This window comes from Amblyomma maculatum, chromosome 10, assembly GCF_055883805.1.
Source record: "Amblyomma maculatum isolate TAMU_Amacu chromosome 10, ASM5588380v1, whole genome shotgun sequence".
Classification (NCBI taxonomy): domain Eukaryota; kingdom Metazoa; phylum Arthropoda; class Arachnida; order Ixodida; family Ixodidae; genus Amblyomma; species Amblyomma maculatum.
The window spans coordinates 84,788,040-84,809,158 of NC_139353.1; the positions used below are offsets into that span (position 1 = coordinate 84,788,040).

General features: G+C 45.6%; 1 protein-coding gene and 1 non-coding gene across 3 annotated transcripts in view; one reads left to right on the forward strand and one right to left on the reverse strand.

Moving 5' to 3' along the window:
• Window positions 1-20,236, forward strand: part of LOC146176926 (uncharacterized) — a 40,787-nt gene extending 20,551 nt beyond the window's left edge. Inside the window, exons 4-5 of one of the 2 annotated variants that reach the window (XM_084583040.1) lie at window positions 15,099-15,203; window positions 17,701-17,873. In XM_084583040.1, the coding sequence (XP_084439166.1) occupies window positions 15,099-15,203; window positions 17,701-17,858 (263 nt within the window). In that variant the 3' untranslated portion in view covers window positions 17,859-17,873. Of the gene's footprint in view, window positions 1-15,098; window positions 15,204-17,700; window positions 17,874-19,957 lie in introns of those variants that run through there. The other variant, XM_084583039.1, reaches the window with a different exon arrangement.
• TRNAT-GGU (transfer RNA threonine (anticodon GGU)) lies at window positions 18,422-18,495 on the reverse strand. Its single transcript has one exon. It is a non-coding gene; the product is annotated as a tRNA-Thr (tRNA).
• Window positions 20,237-21,119: the final 883 nt, after the last annotated feature.

Below are 21,119 nucleotides of genomic sequence, written 5' to 3' on the forward strand. Positions count from 1 at the left end.
CCCGCTTTCGGACCAAGCCCAATGCCGTGGTTGGGATAACTGCGCTCAAAACCTAGCCGCATTACACGGGATCGAATGCCAGCCGCGGCGAATGCTTTATAGGATGCGAAAAGCAATGCGTCTTTTTACTGTGCAATTTCAGTGAATGGTAAAGAACCTAATGTGAAAGAAATGTCCTGATGCCTCTACATTCTGCAATAACTTGGCTTGAGTCAGTCTTGGATGTTAAACCTAATAAGCAAAACAGCTCTTGCAAATACTCACATTTTCGCCCATTTGGCTGCGTCGGTACAATTGAGATTGTAGAGATGCAGTGACATGTACTATTATCCCCCCTCCTCAAGGCACCTATGCAATCTTTTCACTAATTCTGACCCTCTTCTACTCAACGACTACAAGAGAAATCCATCCAAACGTAGCCCGCCTACATAATCCTTGAATGGTATACCACTGAACCCTCTCGATGATCTGTAAACACAAATTTGCAAGCGGCGGTGAGGCCAGATATCTGGTGGGCACACAGAATGAAGTCGCTCCGATTTAAATTTCTGATCAATGGTTTCCCCGTCGTACCGGGAAGGCAGTTATAGAGATGGCAGATCAGCCACAAAACGAAGGTTGGGAGTCCCTGATTCCATTGCAATATCTATACTATGAAATATACCCCGAATATTGGAAGCAAATTAAATTATACTACCGCAACCTTTAACAATATAAACAGAATATGCCCTCACTGCCACACGACGACTCCTGCTTAAATATTTTTGGCATCTAATCATTTTAAAGAGAAAGAACTTAATACACCGGCTTGGCTTTTCTATACTGTTATCTTGCCAAAGCCTTATTTTCAAACTCCCAAGTACATTCCACCGACCGCTCTCACTTTGTCTCACCAGCAATCAGATATATGACGTCATAATTACATATACCCACCACCATTTAATAGAATGCTTTACACGCCTGAGAGATCATTCAACTCATGTTGGGCGACTCTTCTGCCATCTTAAGGAAAAGTGGTAATATAGGCTGCGAAAAAGTTTTTTTTCCTTCATACTTTCAAGTTTCAAGATATGTTGTAATGCTGAGGCTGTGAAAAATGTGTTGACAAGTGCTTTCTTTAGACAGTGCCTACCTGTATATGGTGTGAAAAAATTCAATTTGCAAGTACAACAAAGAAATTAAACTCCCCATTCAAAAAGACTGGAAGCCTCATAAATCGCACTGATCGCAAGACAAAATGTTTATTGTACTGCACATAGGAAACTCTTGTGAAAGCCATTGAGGAGTATTCGGCCAGAATGAGCCATGAGAAGGCAGATCGCCATAATCGCTTTTATCAGCGGGATTCCATGCACTGGACCGCGAAGGCCTCTCCCATATTGCTATAAATAACCCCGCCTTTGCTGCATCCACCTGCCCCTGCGAAACGTTTACTCATCACCCAACGTAACGTTCTGCCGCCCACTGCTACGCTTATCCTTCCTTGCAATGCAATTTGTTACCCTTAGTGGCCATCATTTATCTCTCTTCGTAATTTATGCCCTGCCCATGCCGATTTGTTCGTGTTAATTTCCAGTAGAACGTCATTACCTTGATTTATTTTTCTGACCCACTCTGCACACTCCCTATCTCTTACCGTTGCACTCACCATTTTCCGTTCCTAAGCTCTTGCGCTTCCTTTGCTTAAGCAGAGCTTTTTTCATTACCCTCCTCGTTCCAGGCCTTTACGTGACCAGAGTTAAAATGCAACTATTATATACATTTTCTTTGAGAGATACCGGTAAGGTGATTATATTAGCCGACTAATAAGCAAAAGCGCCGCACAATTAAATTAATTTCATAGTTTTTTCCCTTTCACGGTCTGGATCTGAGATTACTGCATTTCTTAAGTGCACATATTCGCTTACCATTTCTAGGGTTCCGCTACCTATTGTCGACTGATTGGACTTCCTGAGGCTGTCGAACATTTCCTAAGTCATCTGAAAAATTTAGGCCTACCTTTCTGTTTTTCTTGTATAGGTCATCAAGCGTTCTTTGCAATTCATCCCTTTAGTTACTTAGCACGGTAATTTCACTAGCGAATAGGAGATTAATGAGCAGATGGTACAGGTAAAGGTAATTAGATCAACAATTGAAATATTTTAAGCATAAACAAAAATACCAGAGGAAACATGCGGCACCACATGTAAACCTCTGCCACCACATGGAGGTCGTGCGTGCTGACAAGAACAAAAAGTGAATAACTGCACAGGCTGTAAGAGCTATGTGGCACACGATGAGGCGGTCCCAAGAGTAAAATATGAAAATTATCTGCTGGAGCAATTTTGCTAATATTAGAGAACCATTATCATCATCCTCAGCCAGAATAAACCCTCTTCAGGGTGAACGTCTCCCTCATACTACTCCAACTAATCTGATCCTCTGCTAGCTCGGTCTCCTTGACCCCTACAAGCTCCTTAACCTCATCCATCCACCTAAATTCTTGCCCTCTTCATGCAAAAATGCCTTTCATGCTTTGCCGTAACTTCCACTTGTAAGTCACTGCCCTATTTTTTATATATATTGTTAAGAAAAATGTACACAGCGGTTACCGCTAGTTGACTGTCAGAAGCACTCGCCACCAGAACGAACCCAGCTTAGCCTGAGCGTCGTCTTCTTCACAGCACTACACCAGCGCGTCGTCATCTCGATACTGTGCTCCGTAACAGTACTCCCCGCGCGGGAGAAGCACCATCCCGGTGCTGCCTACACAGGAGAACTTGAATGGTATGGTTTCAGACGGGCGAAGTGCACTATTTCTGGATGAGTGTTTGTGGAAAGATACCTGGGCTGTAGAGGGGCGATCTCATAGGTCACATCGGTGACTTGCCGCAGGATGCGGTAAGGACCCACGTAGCGAGGCAGACGTTTCTCGCGCATCCCCACACGGCGGGCCGGAAGCCAAAGAAGCACGAGGGAACCAGGAGGGTAGTGGACGTCTCGGTAATGTAGGTCATAACGACGCTTTTGTGAGCACTGAGACGCGCCAAGCCGGTCTCGAGCAATGTGGCGGGCGGCATCAGCGCGGGCGATGGCACCCGAAGCGTAACTACAGGAAGAGTCGTCAAGAAGCAGCAAGGTGTCGAAGGGGAGTAAAGGGTCGCGGCCGAAAAATAGATAAAAGGGAGAGTATCCGGCGGTATTACGGCGTGAGGAGTTATAGGCGAACGTGACGAAAGGTAAGGAGATGTCCCAGTCACGATAGTGATCGGACACATACATAGATAGCATGTCGGTCAGTGTGCGATTCAGGCGCTCAGTGAGACCGTTCGTTTGCGAATGATAGGCCGTGGTGAATTGGTGACGAGTAGCGCATGAGCGGAGTAGATCATGAACTACTTTAGAAAGAAAACAGCGGCAACGATCTGTGAGCAGTTGACGCGGAGCACCATGAATCAAGATTACGTCATGCGAAAGAAAGCCGGCAACGTCGGAGGCGCAGTTGGTGGGGATGGCCCTGGTTACAGCATATCGGGTAGTATAATCAGTCGCCACGGCAATCCATTTGTTTCCAGAAGTCAACGTCGGAAAAGGTCCAAGAAGATCGAGGCCGACACGAGAAAATGGCTCATTCGGAACTGAGATTGGTTGCAGGGGCCCGCTAGGTTGAAGCGAGGGTATCTTGCGGCGCTGACATAGCTCACAAGCGGCGACGCAGCGACGGACAGAGCGGTAGAGACCTGGCAAGAAAAATCGGCGTCGCACACGGTCGTACGTGCGTGATATTCCCAAGTGTCCTGCTGTAGGGGCGTCGTGAAGTTGGGCGAGGGCAGTAGAGCGCAGATGAGCCGGAACAACCAGTAAAAGGTTCGCGCAATCTGGACGCATATTGCGTCTGTATAATGTCTCGTTATGGAGCACAAACATGCTGGCGGAAGAATCAGGGTTGTTGTGCAGCTGGTCTATAATTGGTTGCAGGGCAGGATCACGACGCTGTTCGGAGGCGATATTTATAAAGCCCGAGATGGACAAAATGTAGTCGTCAGCAGTATGGTCGGACAAATCGGGAGGATCTACGGGATGGCGGGAAAAGCAGTCAGTGTCTTGGTGTAAGTGGCCCGACTTGTATACCACAGTAAATTCGTACTCTTGTATTCGCAAGGCCCAATGACTTAAACTGCCAGTGGGGTCCTTAAGTGAGGACAGCCAACACAAAGCATGGTGGTCTGTCACTACACAGAAGGACCACCCAAATATATAAGGGCGGAATTTGGTCAGCGTCCAAACAAGTGCAAGGCATTCCCGCTCTGTAATTGAATAATTGCGCTCAGAGGACGAAAGCAGGCGGCTGGCATAAGCAATGACGCGGGAGGACCCATGCTGGGACTGGGCTAGGATGGCACCAATACAATGGCCGCTAGCGTCGGTGCGCAGTTCGGTAGGTGCAGAAGGATCGAAGTGCGCCAGAACAGGTTGTGTAGTGAGGGCGGAAATAAGCGTCGTGAAGGCATAGGCTTGGTCACAACCCCATGTGAAAGGTGCGTTTTTTTTTCAGAAGAGAGGTAAGCGGACGTGCGATGTCTGCGAAGTTCCGAATAAAGCGGCGGAATAGGAGCAAAGGCCGAGGAAGCTTCGCACGTCACTTGAGCTACGCGGGGTAGGGAACTCGCGCACGGCTCGAACTTTGTCAGGGTCGGGCTGCACACCATTTGCATCAACCAAATGACCCAGGACTTTGATTTGGCGCCGACCGAAGCTGCATTTTTTGGCGTTCAGTTGAAGACCGGCGCCGCGAAAGACGGCCAGGACTGTAGAAAGTCGATCAAAGTGGGTTGCGAACGTGGAAGAGAAAACGACGACGTCATCTGAATAGCATAAACATGTTGTCCACTTGAAGCCACGGAGGAGCGAATCCATCATGCGCTCGAATGTCGCAGTAGCATTACAGAGTCCAAATGGCATTACCTTGAATTGATAGAGTCCGTCGGGGGTAACAAATGCGATTTTCTCGCGATCCCGTTCGTCGACGGCAATTTGCCAGTAGCCTGAACGCATGTCGATGGAAGAAAAATAGCTGGCACCATGCAAGCAGTCAACCGCGTCGTCAATTTGCAGAAGAGGGTAGGTTTGCTACGGTCGCACTTCCAGCAATCCTCCACCAAATGTTAAAGAAAATGTACAAAGCGGTTACCGCTAGTTGACTGTCAGAAGCACTCGCCACCAGAACGAACCCAGCTTAGCCCGAGCGTCGTCTTCTTCACAACACCACACCAGCGCGTCGTCGTCATCTCGATACTGTGCTCCGTAACAATATGAACAATAAATAAATGCTTATTATCTGTGCCCCACGCATGTAAATGGATGAAAGTATTAAACAAGACACAGGAGCATCTGTTCCACCTTACAATGCAATATTGTGGAAAGACGAAAGGACAACTTGAAACTTCGCCCGCTCGATTTGATCCCGAAATAGACCTCGCCGTTTGTTCACTACAGCCCATCTTATCATCACAAAAACAACTCTGAAACAACAGGACAAATATGGCGATCTGTGTTGCCGTAGAATGAACCTGAGCATATCGTATCCTACATTACTACAAATATATTGTCTCTGTGCTGCTGAGAATAAAATGGTATTTTGAATAAATTATACAAGCTCGGGTTCTTGAAGATACCATGTTGCAACAAAGGCTAAGGACGACCCTATTACCACCCACATCCGATCCATGTGGATAATATTTGGGCAAGTATAAAGTTCACTTTCAACTGTAGAAAGCATATAGGGTCATCAAGCACGGGGTCATCAAAAAGCTACAAAATATAGAGCGATATCTGGTGAGATGACCTCTTTCACAACACTGACCAACACTGTGGGGTTGAGATGAAGAATAAGCAGAAGCAGAAGAAGCCCCTTCTTCGGAGGACTGCTCGGCTGATCCCATTATGCCAGGCACTTCAAACCATTGTTTTAAGCAAAATGAAGCACCATAAGGAAGATGTGTGCCAATTGTATTTCAAGAAATATCCAGAGCTGTAGTGTACTATCCAACGTGCTTTCCTTCTTTCGTTTCGGGTCACATCGGTTTGTTCCGACACCTTTTTTAAGCCGTTTTTCGATGCTGAAGTTTGCTCTTGATTCATAATTCTCATCTCAATATACAAAACAGTGGGAGGTAAACGTTTAGGCATATGACCTTCAACGAATTAACACATGATAAGCCCAATTTGAAAGATTATTGTTAGCATCGATGGTACTTCAGCAGTAATGCATACTTCAGTCTTAATCGAAGTAGCCGACATGAAACTTCGTGAGAGGGATTCCTTTTTGACTGCAGAAACGCTTTCCTTTTTTTTCTTCGCTCCTCTTGTGTATGCACATATGTTCTGTGGGAAATATATGCATATTTTATTATTATTTTTTGAATGAGCGAGATCTAGAATTGGGCATATTTGGAGCAGCGTACTTTTCAAGCTGCTTCATAAAATTTGTTGATAAAACACCGAATACCGAAGTTACAACCGCAATAGGCATATCGTCTGAGCCATGGACCTGGCTCTGAAGAGCATCTTATTTATTTAATACAACTTGCTCCCAAGATGAGAACTGTCGCCTTCGTGCATCATATACCTCACCATGAAACCCTCTGAGCACCCAAGGAGAGCAGAAATCTTTTCGAGAGCTCCGGTGGCTCTCCTCGCCACCTCGACTCGACGCCCAAAGAGGGGTCCCAGTTCGCGAAAGACCGTCTGCGTCTGACCATGATCGCGCTACAGCGGCTGTGCAGACGATCTTGCCGGTAAATTACCGGCACGTACCCGGCCCAGCGAGCCCCGCTTGCCTGGCTGCGGCGGCCCCCTCCGCCAGCGAGCTCCCTTGAAGATGCACGTGCAAGTCGAGGTTGAGACCCTTCATAGAGTGGAATATAACTCTAAGGAATGAACGAACATCATTAGTATCTATCGTCGATCGAATGGGGCACAGCAGCAAAATTGTTATTCTGATGACGGGACCAATGGTTTACCGATCCAGTGGAATACCACATCGTACCTTGCATACCAGCTTAAAGGAGCGCCTCTGCGAGAGACGCGCCGTGCGCTTTCTCGCCATCGGCGGATGGCACAGCTTCCGCTACAGGCGTATAAAGTTGTGTTCAGATCTCATGGAGGACTTTACCTTCAAGAACTGCAACTGCAGGTCTTTTTTCGCATAGTGTGCGCCATGTAGACCTCCTACCCAACTACCAGCTGAAGCTCCGCATCCATCCCTGCAACAACACCTGCACAATGGCCACGGAAGGCTCTGAACTGAAAATGAAGCTTGTACAAGTTAAGACGATCAGCAAGGAAAAGAATATGCCACGGCAACATACCTCGCCCCGGGCGCCGATGCCACACGGGGGTCATTAGCAATGCGTATTGGGACGAAGCCCCCCCCCCCCCCCCCCCAGAATCAGGAATAATTGACACTGCAATGCCGAAACCCCTCCGAAAAGGTTGTCGCAGCCAGACGCATGGGGCGCCCTAAATTTATAATAATCAAATTCGCCCGGCCGGGGACCATATCCTAGGAAGATTGTATACTTTGGAGTGGTGCACATTGACCCCTATATCGGCCAAGCCAGAAGGATGCACCAACTGTCGACACCCTGGACACCGATACGACGTGTACATAAAGCCAAGACAAACCCGATGTCTAAGATGCGGCGACGGCCATCCGGAGAAGAAGAGAAGCATGTGGATGCCAACATGCATCCTTGAGGGAGGAGCCCAACTCATTCTGACAGGGAGATGCCCAGACAAAGCAGCGTCCAATCAGGACCAAAGCCAAGGACCCGCCAACTGAGAGATCGCGCAGAGAAAACAGCGCAAGGGAGAGAAGCTCTTCACATAGCCGAGCAGCCACGCCCCGGCGCAAACGAGACGGACTAAGAGCAGACTTCAGATGGGCAGACAGGGTCGCCCGTACCCAGGCACTCCAAGAATAAGAGCTGCCTCACCTACGGGAAGTGGTAAGCCGCTGTCAACACCAGCTTACCCCCCCCCCCCCACCGCATTTCTCATCCCTCCACTCCCCCTACCCCCTTCCCCCTTGACAGCCCACTCAGATTTCACCTCGGAAACCACCGGAATCCTTCCCCACTGACATCCCCGCCAAAAAGCACATAGAACAAGAACCACAAAAGACTGCAGTAGAAGTGCTGGAAGCTCAACTCGAAGCAGAACTGCAGAAAAAAACGATCAATTTTGACAGCAGATGGAGGAGCGATTTTAATCTTTAGCTCGACAATTGGAAGCCATATTCAACTCCGTCTGCGAACAATTGACACCAAGAGTAGCTACGCTTTTGGCACTAGGACTGTTGCAGCCTACGGCGAAAGTGTGACAACTTCACACAGCTGTTAACAACATATCCATAAGCCCCAAACTTGATCTTCCTGCAGGACACACAAATAGCCCTAATATGCCAGGCTATATTTTATAACAAGCCCCAGATAGGCAGAAAGCAGAGGTCACCAACTACGTTAAACGCGCTTTCCGGCATTCTATCCGAGACTCCACACAGCGTGGCACAGGTCACCGTAGACTTCGTCCCCGAGGGTATCACTAACAACTCTGAAAGTAACCAGCAGATGTAATCCCCCAGCAGCTTCGCGAGGCTCTGCGCTAACCTCATACGAATCACCACTCAAGACGCAAAAAATACACGTTTATTGATCGGAGGAGACTTTAATTGCGCTCACACAGACTGGGCTACAACCGCATTCATGGTAGAGGACAAGCATCCTACAACCAGATACAGCAGTCACAGCTGACTACCTTCAATGATTTTGACCTGCCCTCGGGACAGGGCGAGGTCGGCCAAATGGATACCAGTCCTGACCTAATGCCAGGGAAACTTCTCGGGTACCTGAAATGAAAACGAATACCAAACACCCTATGTAGTGATTCCTACATAATAGCGCTCAACGTCGCAGGGCCCAAATGGCAAAAGCCTACATATAATCATCGCATTACAAATTGGGAGAAATTTAGAGAGCACTGTCATCATCAATCCGCAGAACCAGGGGAAACACTAGAGGACTGGTCCAACGCCTCCTTCACGATAAAGAGTCACACACACAACAAAGACAAAATAGCAAGGCCTCCCAACGCTAGACACGAAGATGGCTCATTTAATAGAAGCCCACGCCACACAGATTGTGGAACATGGCATCCAGTTGTGCCAGCGAAACTGGGCGAAAATATGTGAAGGCTTGCGAGGAAATGTTACTACGGTCCACGCATGACAACTACTCTCTACATCCCACCCAGAGCAAGATAATCAAACTTAACACTATCGCACGCCTAACTCACCAGTACAAAGATGACACGTCGTGACTATTGATGCAATATATACACCACCCTGGGAGAGCCACAACGGCTACTACACTATGAGGGCACAACTAATACTCAGCTAAACGCGAAGTTCACGTTTGCCGAAGTACAAACAGCTCTCAAGAAACATCGAAACACCACATCAGGGGAAGACCGAGTCACCAACGCCATACTACGAAATATCGACAACAGATCCCTTTATAACTCACAAATCTATTCAAACATCACTAGGAAGCCGGTACACTCCCAAATAAATCACTAACCTCTCATATCGCTAACCTCTTGCATCGGGAAACTCTTCGAGCACGTCTTACCGCATACATGCACGAAACCTCACAAAACCCACATGCTATGCTAGGCTTTCGACCTCGGCTCTCCACTCAGGATGCCTTACTAAAGAAAACTACTGACTTACTCGACCAGAGCGCGCAAGCTCACGCGAAGGAAATTCTAGCAATTGACCTCAAAACAGCTTTCGATAACGTCAAACACGCGCCATTCTACAATCGCTGACGGACCTCAACGTATGTACCAAGGTAAACGGATCCGTAAAGGCCTTCTTACAAAACCGAACAGCCAAGCTGGACGTCGACATCCATACACAACCCTGCAGGCTGCTAAGCATAGGAACACCACAAGGCTCAGTCCTATCTCCCTTATTATTAAATATAACGCTTATTCCTCTTGCTCACTGATGAAAAGCTATCCCCCATCTTCAGCACACGCAATATGCTGACGACATTACTCCTTGGATAACACATGGGTTCGACGGACAAATCGAAAATAACCTACAAATAGCACGCGCACGCCAGAGCTAATACGACATATGCCACCAGTCTCGAATGTTCTCCAGCGAAATCGGGGCTCATAACCCTGTCGCCGAAAATTAGAATCTACCACATGAATATTTAGAAACATATCCAGGGTAGACGCGTTCCTCGTGTAAACGCGCTGCGTATACTTGGTCTCTATCTACACAACGACGGGAAGAACAAAGAGAAACTAAAAAGGCTTAAACGAACCTCGCCGCCACTGCGCAACGAATAAGACTAGTCGTGGGGAGGCACACTAACTGCTTGAAGCTGATACTCTCCGCATAACCCCCGTCTACACAGTTAATCGTACCGTCTACGCGACTACTCATCTTAGACTTAACAGAGGCGAACCTCAGCAGCTAGACACCACGATTCGGCAAGCGACAAGAACGGCTTTGAATCTACCAGGGAGCACAAGATACGAGAAACTGTTTGCCCTCGAGCTGCAAAATACAATACGAGAATTTAGAGAACCGAACCTTCAAGCCCCATGCATACGTCTTGCTACCACACCCACAGGTAGACAAAACGTGCACAAACGTAACATCCGGATCCCTGTGAACGACCCAAAACTACACACGCTTCCATCCCGCATCAGGGAATCTCTCTATGCCAAACCGCTACGTCTAAACATGTAACCTTTACGGGATCAAGGCCGCAGGACTACACGGGCAAAAGCAGTACACAAGTGGTACGGGGACGCCCCGGATGCGGTCTGGGTGGATGCAGCTGTAGATGACCGGGCAGCTACGGCCGTAGTATACAAACCAAATACCGACCTCAGTTTCAAACTGCCACCCGGTACCCCTGCAGAAGAGGCTGAAGAGACCACCATCCCCATAGCTCTGACAGATACCAGGGCCAACTACATTATTAGCGACTCCAAAACCGCAGTCTTAAGATAAATCAGGGTACACCTCTCTATCAAATGATCTAGCCACACCAACCTCCAGCCTACCCGACGCCCTGAGCTCATCTGGGTCTCTGCGCACCCTGGAAATCCCGGCAACGAAGCCACCGACTCCTCGGCCCGAGGGCCGAGAAACCGGGCGCAGGCGAAACTCGGGGATTTCTCTAAGAGCGTATGCATGCTTTCGCTTATTCACTACACATTTCTGAGCCGAACGGCTGTGATGCCCACCACAACATTCCTTTTTACCATCAGGGAACATCTCTGGTGACGATTGCAAAAGAATATGCCCCCCCCCCCTCCCCCACTCCCTCCCTATTATCTCACTATCAGTCATTTCTACCAACCTGCCCCTCTGCCAAGCCCCTAAAGCGACACTGCCCCATATTCTGCTAACCTGCCCGGCATCTCCACCCCCCCGGCGGGTGGGTGCCACTCCGGACTTGGGAAGACTGGGAGACCTGACTACGCTCCAAATACCAGGCGAAGCAAAAGATCGCAGCTCGCCGGGCTGCCGATGTCGTGGTTAGATTGATGAACTTTTGAGTGCGGTGGGGAAATGCGGGGACTCAGGGGGCCCCTATACCCTTGCGTCTAATACATGTTTTCTCTTACAGTTAAAGGAACATTTGATAATGTCACGCACGAGGCGATTCATTCAGCCTTGCGTTAAATTGGCATTGCAGGACGAATGTATAACTGGCTTTCTGATTATCTTCGTGATAGGACCATTTACATGTCAACGGATCAAGGTGACACGTCCTTACATCATGTGTCTCGTGGCGTTCCTCAGGTAGGGATTTTAAGTCCAATCCTCTTCAATATATCTCTTCTTGGTTTGGACAGGTGCTTGCCACCTACTGTTGAAATCTCCCTTTACGCAGATGACATCTGCATATGGTGCTCCGGAAGAAACAGGCGCATTGTGCATGCTCGGCTACAAAAAGCAATAGTTGGCATTGCATTATTTTTAAACAAGCGAGGTCTTGTTTTATCTCCAGAAAAGTGCGCAGCAATTTCATTTTCACGACGTGATCTCTCCCGTTATGTACTGAAAGTTGCTGGCACTCCTATACCGTATGTCAACCATCAAAAATTTCTAGGTGTGACCTTTGATATGTCTCTTTCATGGTCACCACACGTTCAACAACTTTAGACCAAACTCTCCTCATACGTATCTATATTCCGTATGCTCTCAACGACCAGAACAGGCTGCTCTACCGATTCCTTATTACGGCTTTATGGAGCACTTTGTGAAGGTCTGCTGCGTTACAGCCTCCCTGTTCTTCAAGGCCTCTCGCAGTCAAGCATTAAGCTACTTGAAGCCATGCAGGCCAAAGCTTTGAGAGTGTGCCTTGGTCTTCCAAAGAACACTTCCACAGTGGGCACTCTGGCGGAGAGCAGACGTCTATCTGTAACCGTGCTGATACCGCAGGAGCTGCTTCGCGCCCAGCTGCGCTTTGCACGTGAACCTACCCACCCGTTTTCAGAGGAAAGTATGACATCACTCTCCCATCTACTGCCTGCGCAATATCAACGCGCAGTACCGTCATCTTTCCCGCCATGGAGGTTTGCTTCATGGGAAATTTGGACAACTATACCTGGCATCAAAATAAAAGCCCACACCCCAGGACCCGCACTTAAATGCTTCGCCCTTGAGCACATCTGTGCACGCTACAGTCATCATTGCCACATCTATACTGATGGCTCTGTCACAGGTATTTCTTCATCCATCGGCGTGTGGATACCATCAATGCACACCACAATCTCGGCAACACTCAGTCATCGCACTTCAGCTGTGGCTACTGAGTTAACAGCTCTGAGAGACGCAATTATATATATTCTACAACAACACCCTGCAGCATGGGTTATCTTCAGCGATTGTCGCGCTGCACTACAATTGCTTAAATCATCAAGAATTCAGGAAGAGCTCGTCATTGACATAAATAAGCTACACACAGAGGCCTATGAGCTGAGTCACAGCATTGTGCTACAGTGGTTACCTGCTCACTGCGGCATCGCGGGCAACGACTTCACCGACGCCGCTGCAAAAGAACTAAAAGATTCCACAAGGACAATTTCAGTACCATTCTCACGAAGAGATGCAGCAAAACTTGTAGCAACTGAATCATGGCGATTGCAACGCTCTCTGTGGTGTGACCCGAACCATCAATATCGACCTCTACACCGAATAGATCCCACTTGCGTCTTTCGAATTCCTCACAATTTGAACAGGTGGCATCGAAACTCTCTACACCGAATCCGCTTGAATGTGTCATACACAAAGTACTTCCTACATAAAATAGGCAACGCGAGCAGGCCTCCGTGCTCTACATGTGATGTGTGTGAAAATTTTGACCATTTGGTAACCTCCTGTCAGCGGTTTACTGCACATCGCAGGACACTGCGCAATAATTTAAGCTTACCTAAAGACACAACCTTGCGCTTTGAACATGTCCTGGGTCCTTGGTGCGACGGATCGTCTGCTGCGCGAGCTACCAAGGCCTTATTAACTTTTCTGAAGGACACAGGGTTGATTAATACCCTTTAAAACTCATCTGTGTGTGATTATGTGCGTGTGAAAGTTAACTTTTCTTAAGGACACAGGGTTGATCAATACCCTTTAAAACTCATCTGTGTGTGATTATGTGCGTGTGAAAGTGTGCGACACCGATTCTCTTTTTTTTTTAATTTATTTCCACTTCCCCTCCCACACTCTGTCACCCTCATCCCTCAACCCTCATCAGGAGTAGCATGCTAGGCTTACCACCAGGCAGACATCTCCAGTTGCCATTAAAATATTTCTCTCTCTCTCTTACTCCCCCCCCCCCTCCTCACCGTGAATTGTCGGGCCTTCACTTATTATCTTTGAGCAGCCTGATGCCAGCCTGGAATCCTTCAGTTTAGATATGCGAAACCGCACATGTGTTTACGAAACCAAAACAGCGAAATTAAAGAAAGCAAATGCCACAAATTGTTTAGCTAACATTCATGAATTGTGTTTTCCCTCGATTCCGCTTTTTATACACATTGTGATCGTTGCGCATAAGGGAAACAACTAAGAAGTGTAAAAGGCGGCATCACTGAGGAAAGCATATATATTCTGCAAAAATGTAAGGCATGAAGGCCTTAATACAGCCTTTTATTTTTTAGCGCTAATAAAAGCAAGAAATTAGTTAAAGTAACTGCGCTCTCAAGAAGAAATGTCTTATGGCTACGTTATCACACTTATGGAAATGAAAACGTTCGCCTTGTCGGCATAAAGGTGCATACTGAGTTGAAAGTTTGTAGTGACTCTTTAACGTAAAAATAAATACATATGTACTGAAACTTATTTCAATATGCAAAGCTACTACACACCGCGGCTAGCGCTGGCCACGTTCGCAAATAGAACGTTGTCACTGGTGTGACGAACATCTTGTTCTATTTTCTTATTCTTTTATTGATTAATATCCCTTCTTCAATATAGCATGTGAGAATCTAGGCCATACAGAAGTTCTCAGTGAATAAATGAACCTTTTCGTCATTATGAGAATGTTACTTTCACACTAGATCGAATATTTAGGAGAATCCCTCAATAAGGCACTAACAACCCAATGGCAATTGTCCTGGTTAGCTTAGCTGGTAGAGTGACTGCGCCTGAAAAGCGGTGGCTTTTATTACTCCCTAATTACGTTCGCACTGTAAATAGTTTTGCTATAAATTAGTGAGTTCTTGTAATGACGCGAGTAATTGTGGTTTCCGATAAATTATATTTCCGCAATTATAAAAGTCTCATAACGTCCAGTGGTGACATTGTATGTGAAAAGTGCGAACTCGATTTCGTACTCAATGCCCGAGTTAGACGACGTGTATCTTCTGTCAGATCGCAACTACAGTAATCTTGACCTTCAAGTGATGAGTGGCAGCCCAATAATATGAAGGCCAGGAATATAGCTCCTGATGCTTTTCACAATGGTTTGGAATATGAAAATGCATCTGATATTTGACTTCCATTCTGGATTCGATGCCTACATTAGCTAAACCAATCTACGAACAACCAAATCCACTTTTCCAAGAGGAGCTACTCTATCAAAGTGAAGATATGAGCTGCGGTGTGTTTAAATATTTTCAACACCCAAATGGTGAGTCCTTCCTTTGTGTTCACTAGTTTAGGAAGTCTGCAAAAAGGGAAGCATAATTTTTTATTGTAAAGTTTTCTTCTAAATATTGCTTGACCTGTGACTAACCCTGACAACCATGCTTACTAGTGTCTGCGTCATATCTGAGTTTTAGCATTATTATTCAAAAATTACTTTATGTAACCTTAACAAAGAATACACACGGACTATTTGTAAAATATTTTTTGCACTTAGGACATATAATTTAGACCAGAGGCGAAACTGCAAACTTTTTAGAAAAGGAGCGCTCAGCAGAAATTCTCGCTATGAATTTTATTGGAAGCCGTAGACATGAAATGTACATAAAAAATAGCAGAAAGGTTACGGCTTGTTAAGCAAATTTCTGATCATGAGAGTTTGTGCGGGAGCACAAATACTGGCAGAGTGTTTCTTTTCTTGACAAAGTCAAAGAACAACAAAAATAAATTGGGAATAGAGCTTCACAGCACTGATACAGTTTAGCAAACGTTGCGTAAAGGACCTGCAATCATGACGTTATTCACGCATATTTCTCAAAGCAAGATTTCAATGCATGCGAACTTTAATCTCTGAACGCACGAATACAAAGAGCTTTAAGCATTCCTAGGGTTTCTTCATTATGGTATCGCTGAGAGCGGTAAATATTCTTCAACACTGATGTGGCTCCCACTTTGAACTCACCGGGAGCCACTACCTCCTACAACCCAATCGTATGCCAAAGACATGAGCGGAGCCTTCAATAACCATTATTCTCATCGGTTCCACTCTTGCATATATCGCATAAAACGTACGAAGCACGTTGAGTCATATCCCCCCCCCCCCCCCCCCCCCCCCCTCCGAGTTAGTGCAATGGTTACAGCGCTCGACTACAGTGCCCAAGAATGCGAGATCGAATCCTTGCTGCCGCGGTCTTGTTTCGATTTAGGGGAAGAGCAAGGCGCCCGTGTGCTATGTAATGTTAATGTGCACATACAAATAACGACAGGTTTTCAAAAGTTTTGGAGTACTCCACTACGTCTTCCCTCATAGCATGAGTCACTTTAGGATAAAGAACCGCACAAACCAAACCAAATAATTTCTCCAGGCTGCCACATTTCAGTCTCCTTATGCAGAAGAAGGCGAGTAGCTCGGCAATGAGTAATAAACTCTAAAAGAATTGTGGACAGTATTGTTAAAAACTTAACTTCACAGATATACCTTATTATTTTCAAACTCTTGACACTGAATAAAATGCGCCAAAATTACGGATGTGCTTCTACCACTCTCTCCTCAATGACGGTAGAAGAAACTCATTCACTTTTTCACGCAAGAAGAAAACACTTGATACAATGTGCTCTATAAACAGTGAGAGGGCCGAAGGCCTAACTGGCAAAGTCTTCAAACTTACTTGCCGAACTATTCCGCTTCCAACTGGATGTTGACATAAGTACAGCAAGGATACCCAGTGCACACCTTAATCATTTACGCGACACTCGATATTCATTCAAAGTATATACCGTGCCCTGGAAATAACATGGCAAGCTGCAACTCGTGCAAATGCTGATAATCCGCGGCCTTGCCGCTGCTTTGTGCTACTTTTATCACATCACTCAGATTGGTTGCTGGAGAACGTGCTCGGATCTACGTTGTGCTGGAGGGGATACGTAGATTTAATTAAGGTACTGTCGTTCCGCTGCATATTTGCAGAATTTGCGTCTGCCATATCCTTTGTTCCACGGCATGTGCTATTAGTAATTTCAAGTTTTATCTGGGTTCACGCGTGCTTACAATAAATAACACTCTGGAGCTGCGATGACAAAAACGTCGCACCGTTTATATAAAGAAGACATTAAATACCCTGCATTAGAAAAAGCTTTTTTTCCTAGCTGGGCGGGTTCACTGCTACGGAGTGTTCATTGGAATTCGCAGGGACACTCGCGAGGGGGCACAGCTTCCAGGCTGAATTACAAAACCTGCTCTGCAGTGCCTCATGAGTTGATGCTCTAAAGGGCAGGCCCAGGATAGCGCGGCGCCTGGGCCTTGCGAGCAAAGCACAATACGCACGGGGAGCAGAGCTGTGTAGCTCTTGCCCAAATTTGCATGTTCTTTGTCGACGTGACACCGACGCTCACGGGACTAGATTAAATTTCAGCACACGCGCATTATCCATGCACTCACGTGCAGACGATCGCGCGCAATAGTAGAGCAGGAACAGTGTTCGCCAAGTTGAACCTTATGAGCTTGACCTTACGTATGCCAATTGCCATATTAATGTCGCTGAAGAAATGGCATATTCCTGAGATTGAAAGATCGGAGAAAAGTTTTTATAAGAAGCACAAACTCAGTTAACATGGTAGATTGCAAAACGTCGCGGTGAAAACAAAGAAGATTATAAAAAAAATTATATTACACCAAAAAGTGTAATAACAAAGGACTACCGACATAATACTATAGTTCTCCAACCCCCTCCCTCATTCAAAAAACAAATTATACGTCTACGCAGACAGAAAACCGTGGCGCAAAATCGAAAATGGAGACGGCATAAATGTTGAAGCAAAAATGCTTATTGTTATGAACGAAATGTTTAATGTCAACATTATGCGATGTGTCGTTGCAACATTAAAACGCAAGGTAAGTTCTTGCAAAATTCCAGACGTATAATACCAGATGAAGTTACAAATAGGCTTATTTTATGCGGGTTTGTGTCGCACAGTGACTCAGGGCACTGAGATAATCTGTAATAGAGTGCTGTGGATTTTTCCACCACCTGGCTTCTTTGACCTGCACCGACATCACACAGCACACTGTCGTCATGTTTTCGCCTAATTAAGACATGGCGGCTACAATTTGGATTCCAACCTGTATTCTTGGGTGCATAAGACGAGCGCCCTACTCACTGTACCACCGCATTGGAATGAAAAATACAAGCACTTGAGATGTGGCGTAAGTTCTTGTTAACCTTACATTAATGTGGAGTTTTTGCGACGAATAAGAGAGCCGGTTAAGTGAGATTATGAGAGGAACAGGTACAAAGAATTACATTTTTCTTGTCTAAAAATCGATTATTTTCAAGGTTTTGGTCGAATATTTAGGGGAATCCCACAAGGTGGAGTAGATTTGTAATAAGGGAGTAATTACTCATTGCATCCACCCAAGCGCAGCCATACGGCTACAAAGGAAAGCTATACAGCTTTCTCAGAAACTTCGTAGTTAAAGAAAAATTCGTCCTGATCCGGGAATCGAACCCGGCACCACCGCCTTACCGGGGCAGTCGCTCTACCGACTGAGCTAACCAGGACGGTCAGCAGAGCAGACGGTAGGGCGAGAGCGAATTGATCTATAACCCGAAGTGGGAATGGTGTTGGTCAGATATTTAGGGGAATCCCCCAAGGTGGAGTAGATTTGTAATAAGGGAGTAATTACTCATTGCATCCACCCAAGCGCAGCCATACGGCTACAAAGGAAAGCTATACAGCTACGAAGTTTCTGAGAAAGCTGTATAGCTTTCCTTTGTAGCCGTATGGCTGCGCTTGGGTGAATGCAATGAGTAATTATTACAAATCTACTCCACCTTGGGGGATTCCTTTAAATATTTGGCCAACACCATTCCCACTTCGAGTTATAGATCAATTCGCTCTCGCCCTACCATCTGATCTGCTGACCGTCCTGGTTAACTGAGTCGGTAGAGCGACTGCCCCGGAAAGGTGGTGATGCCGGGTTCGATTTCCGGATCACGACGAATTTTTCTTTAACTACGAAGTTTCTGAGAAAGCTGTATAGCTTTCCTTTGTAGCCGTATGGCTGCGCTTGGGTGGATGCAATGAGTAATTACTCCCTTATTTCAAGGTTTTGTCAGCCACATTGACCTGCTTGAGTTTGACAAAGCGAAGTATATGCTATAGGTGTTTTTATCTGCTTAGAACCAATACTGCGGAAAATAAATATAAAAATGAGGGTTGATTGAGACAAACTGACTCTACTGGGGAGCTAGTTACACACGCGAATTAGTTCCTAAGCCGGAGTGGAAGAAAGGCCAAATGTTAAATTGCTTCGCCTCGATTAATATACTTCACTTAGAAGGGGAAGAAGGATTGAAGGATTTTTGATGAATACTGAGCAACAAAACAGACTGGCAGGAAACTAGCATAAACTGAGCTGTAGTTTAGGCGGGAAGGGCCTTAGGGCATGCAAAATAGGTGCAGTTGGACTGGAATGGGAGTAGCGTACACAGTAAGCTTGGATCAAAATTTGATGTGGCAGAGACTCATGTATAGTTGATTTGTTGCGTTTTAAGATGTATCTAAAGTCTCCTAAAGCTGTGTGTAAGGCGTCTTAGCGATTTATTTGCAGTGGAGAGCTTAGGTGAAGGTTGATAAGAGGTTAATAATTTACTTCTATTTATTTAGTACATACTGCTTGCCTCATGCATGAGGCAGTTGCAGGGCTGGGTGACCAAATACCGAATCACATATAAGGGGATGAGAGGTGTAGCATACATATACATAACTGTATCTGTGCAAGCCGCTCCAAAGTCCCATTTTTCAATCCAAAATATTAATACAGTCACGTGGCTATCCTTACAGCTTTTGATACAATAGTTAGGAAGTTCATGGTTCAAATTATATACTCTAACATAGGTTTCCTAATACTTCATGTTCTCGTCAACCTATTTGTTAACAATAATAGGCACGGGTATTAGAAGGCACAAGAATATACCTCTCCCTGTTTGCACATTTAATTAACCAAGTGTTTTATTTCAGTTGTCAGGTTCGACCTACGAGTATGGAATTGCTCTATTGTAATGGGACCTGAAAGAAACTGCTCGAAATACTTCGAAGAAGTTTATGAGCATCATAGACGCACACCACCTTTCGTGGTTTTGGAAAAACGAAGAGTTTATAACCACACGTGCCAAGCAATCCTTAAGCCACCTGACGGCTGTTAATAAAGTACAAGCTTCACGAAAAATATTAGTAATAATGTGAACAACCACGTAGAGAAAAGAGAAAGCATTCGTAAATAAATATCGGCCTCTATCATTTTCTTTGCAACATTAAAAAGACGCTAGGCGCCTCAGTTTCACTGTGATTTTATTATTAGTTTTTTTAGTTGGCGCAGTTATTTGTGCTTCTAGTACTCAACCAGTGTCGAATTGCAAATTATTTCATGCTCAAAAAATTCCTGCCACCCATAACAAGAAATAACTGCGTAATTTGTGACAATGTGAGAGGCGCTGCAAGTAGAGTTTATGATTAACGTCGCGTTCAGCGGTTTTTCCACGGCCGCTCAAAAACCTTCAGTGTGCTATATCTCCTACGTATTTTAAACATGTATATGAGTAAAAGCTTTATTAGTTCGAAAATATAAGTATATATAGATAAAAAGACAGAAACGCTTATGAATAAATGTTCACAAACTATTTAAGAAAGAAGTTTTCCAGTTGAGCATGGATGGCGTGTTTGAAACTGGTAGTGAACATATAATCATTTCACAATACCAAACTGGTTGTTGGACTCCTACATTGCTCTTCAGATAGCGCCATACTGTTTTAGGTACATAACCGAATTAGTCTGTTTAGAGCGCAGTTATATATTAGCCTTACCGCTTACTATCATACACCCAGATTCATCCTCATTTTTCATTGCGTAAATCGCCTTTCATACTGGTTCTTCTGTACTTCAGCATTTTCTTTTCTCTCAAAAACATACCTTAATACCTTCAAAGTTCATTGCTTCAGGTTATTCAAAGGCCATCTTATGAATCCGAAAGATATCAGGCCAAGCATCCCTTATAAAAATGGGAACATCCTTTGAGTTCAATGTGAACTCAAAAAAGTCAGAAGGAAGCAACTTCCTCTGAACTGAGAATTGGCTACTGATTTTGAATTCACAGTGAATTAACTTTCTCTGACCATCCTGTGAA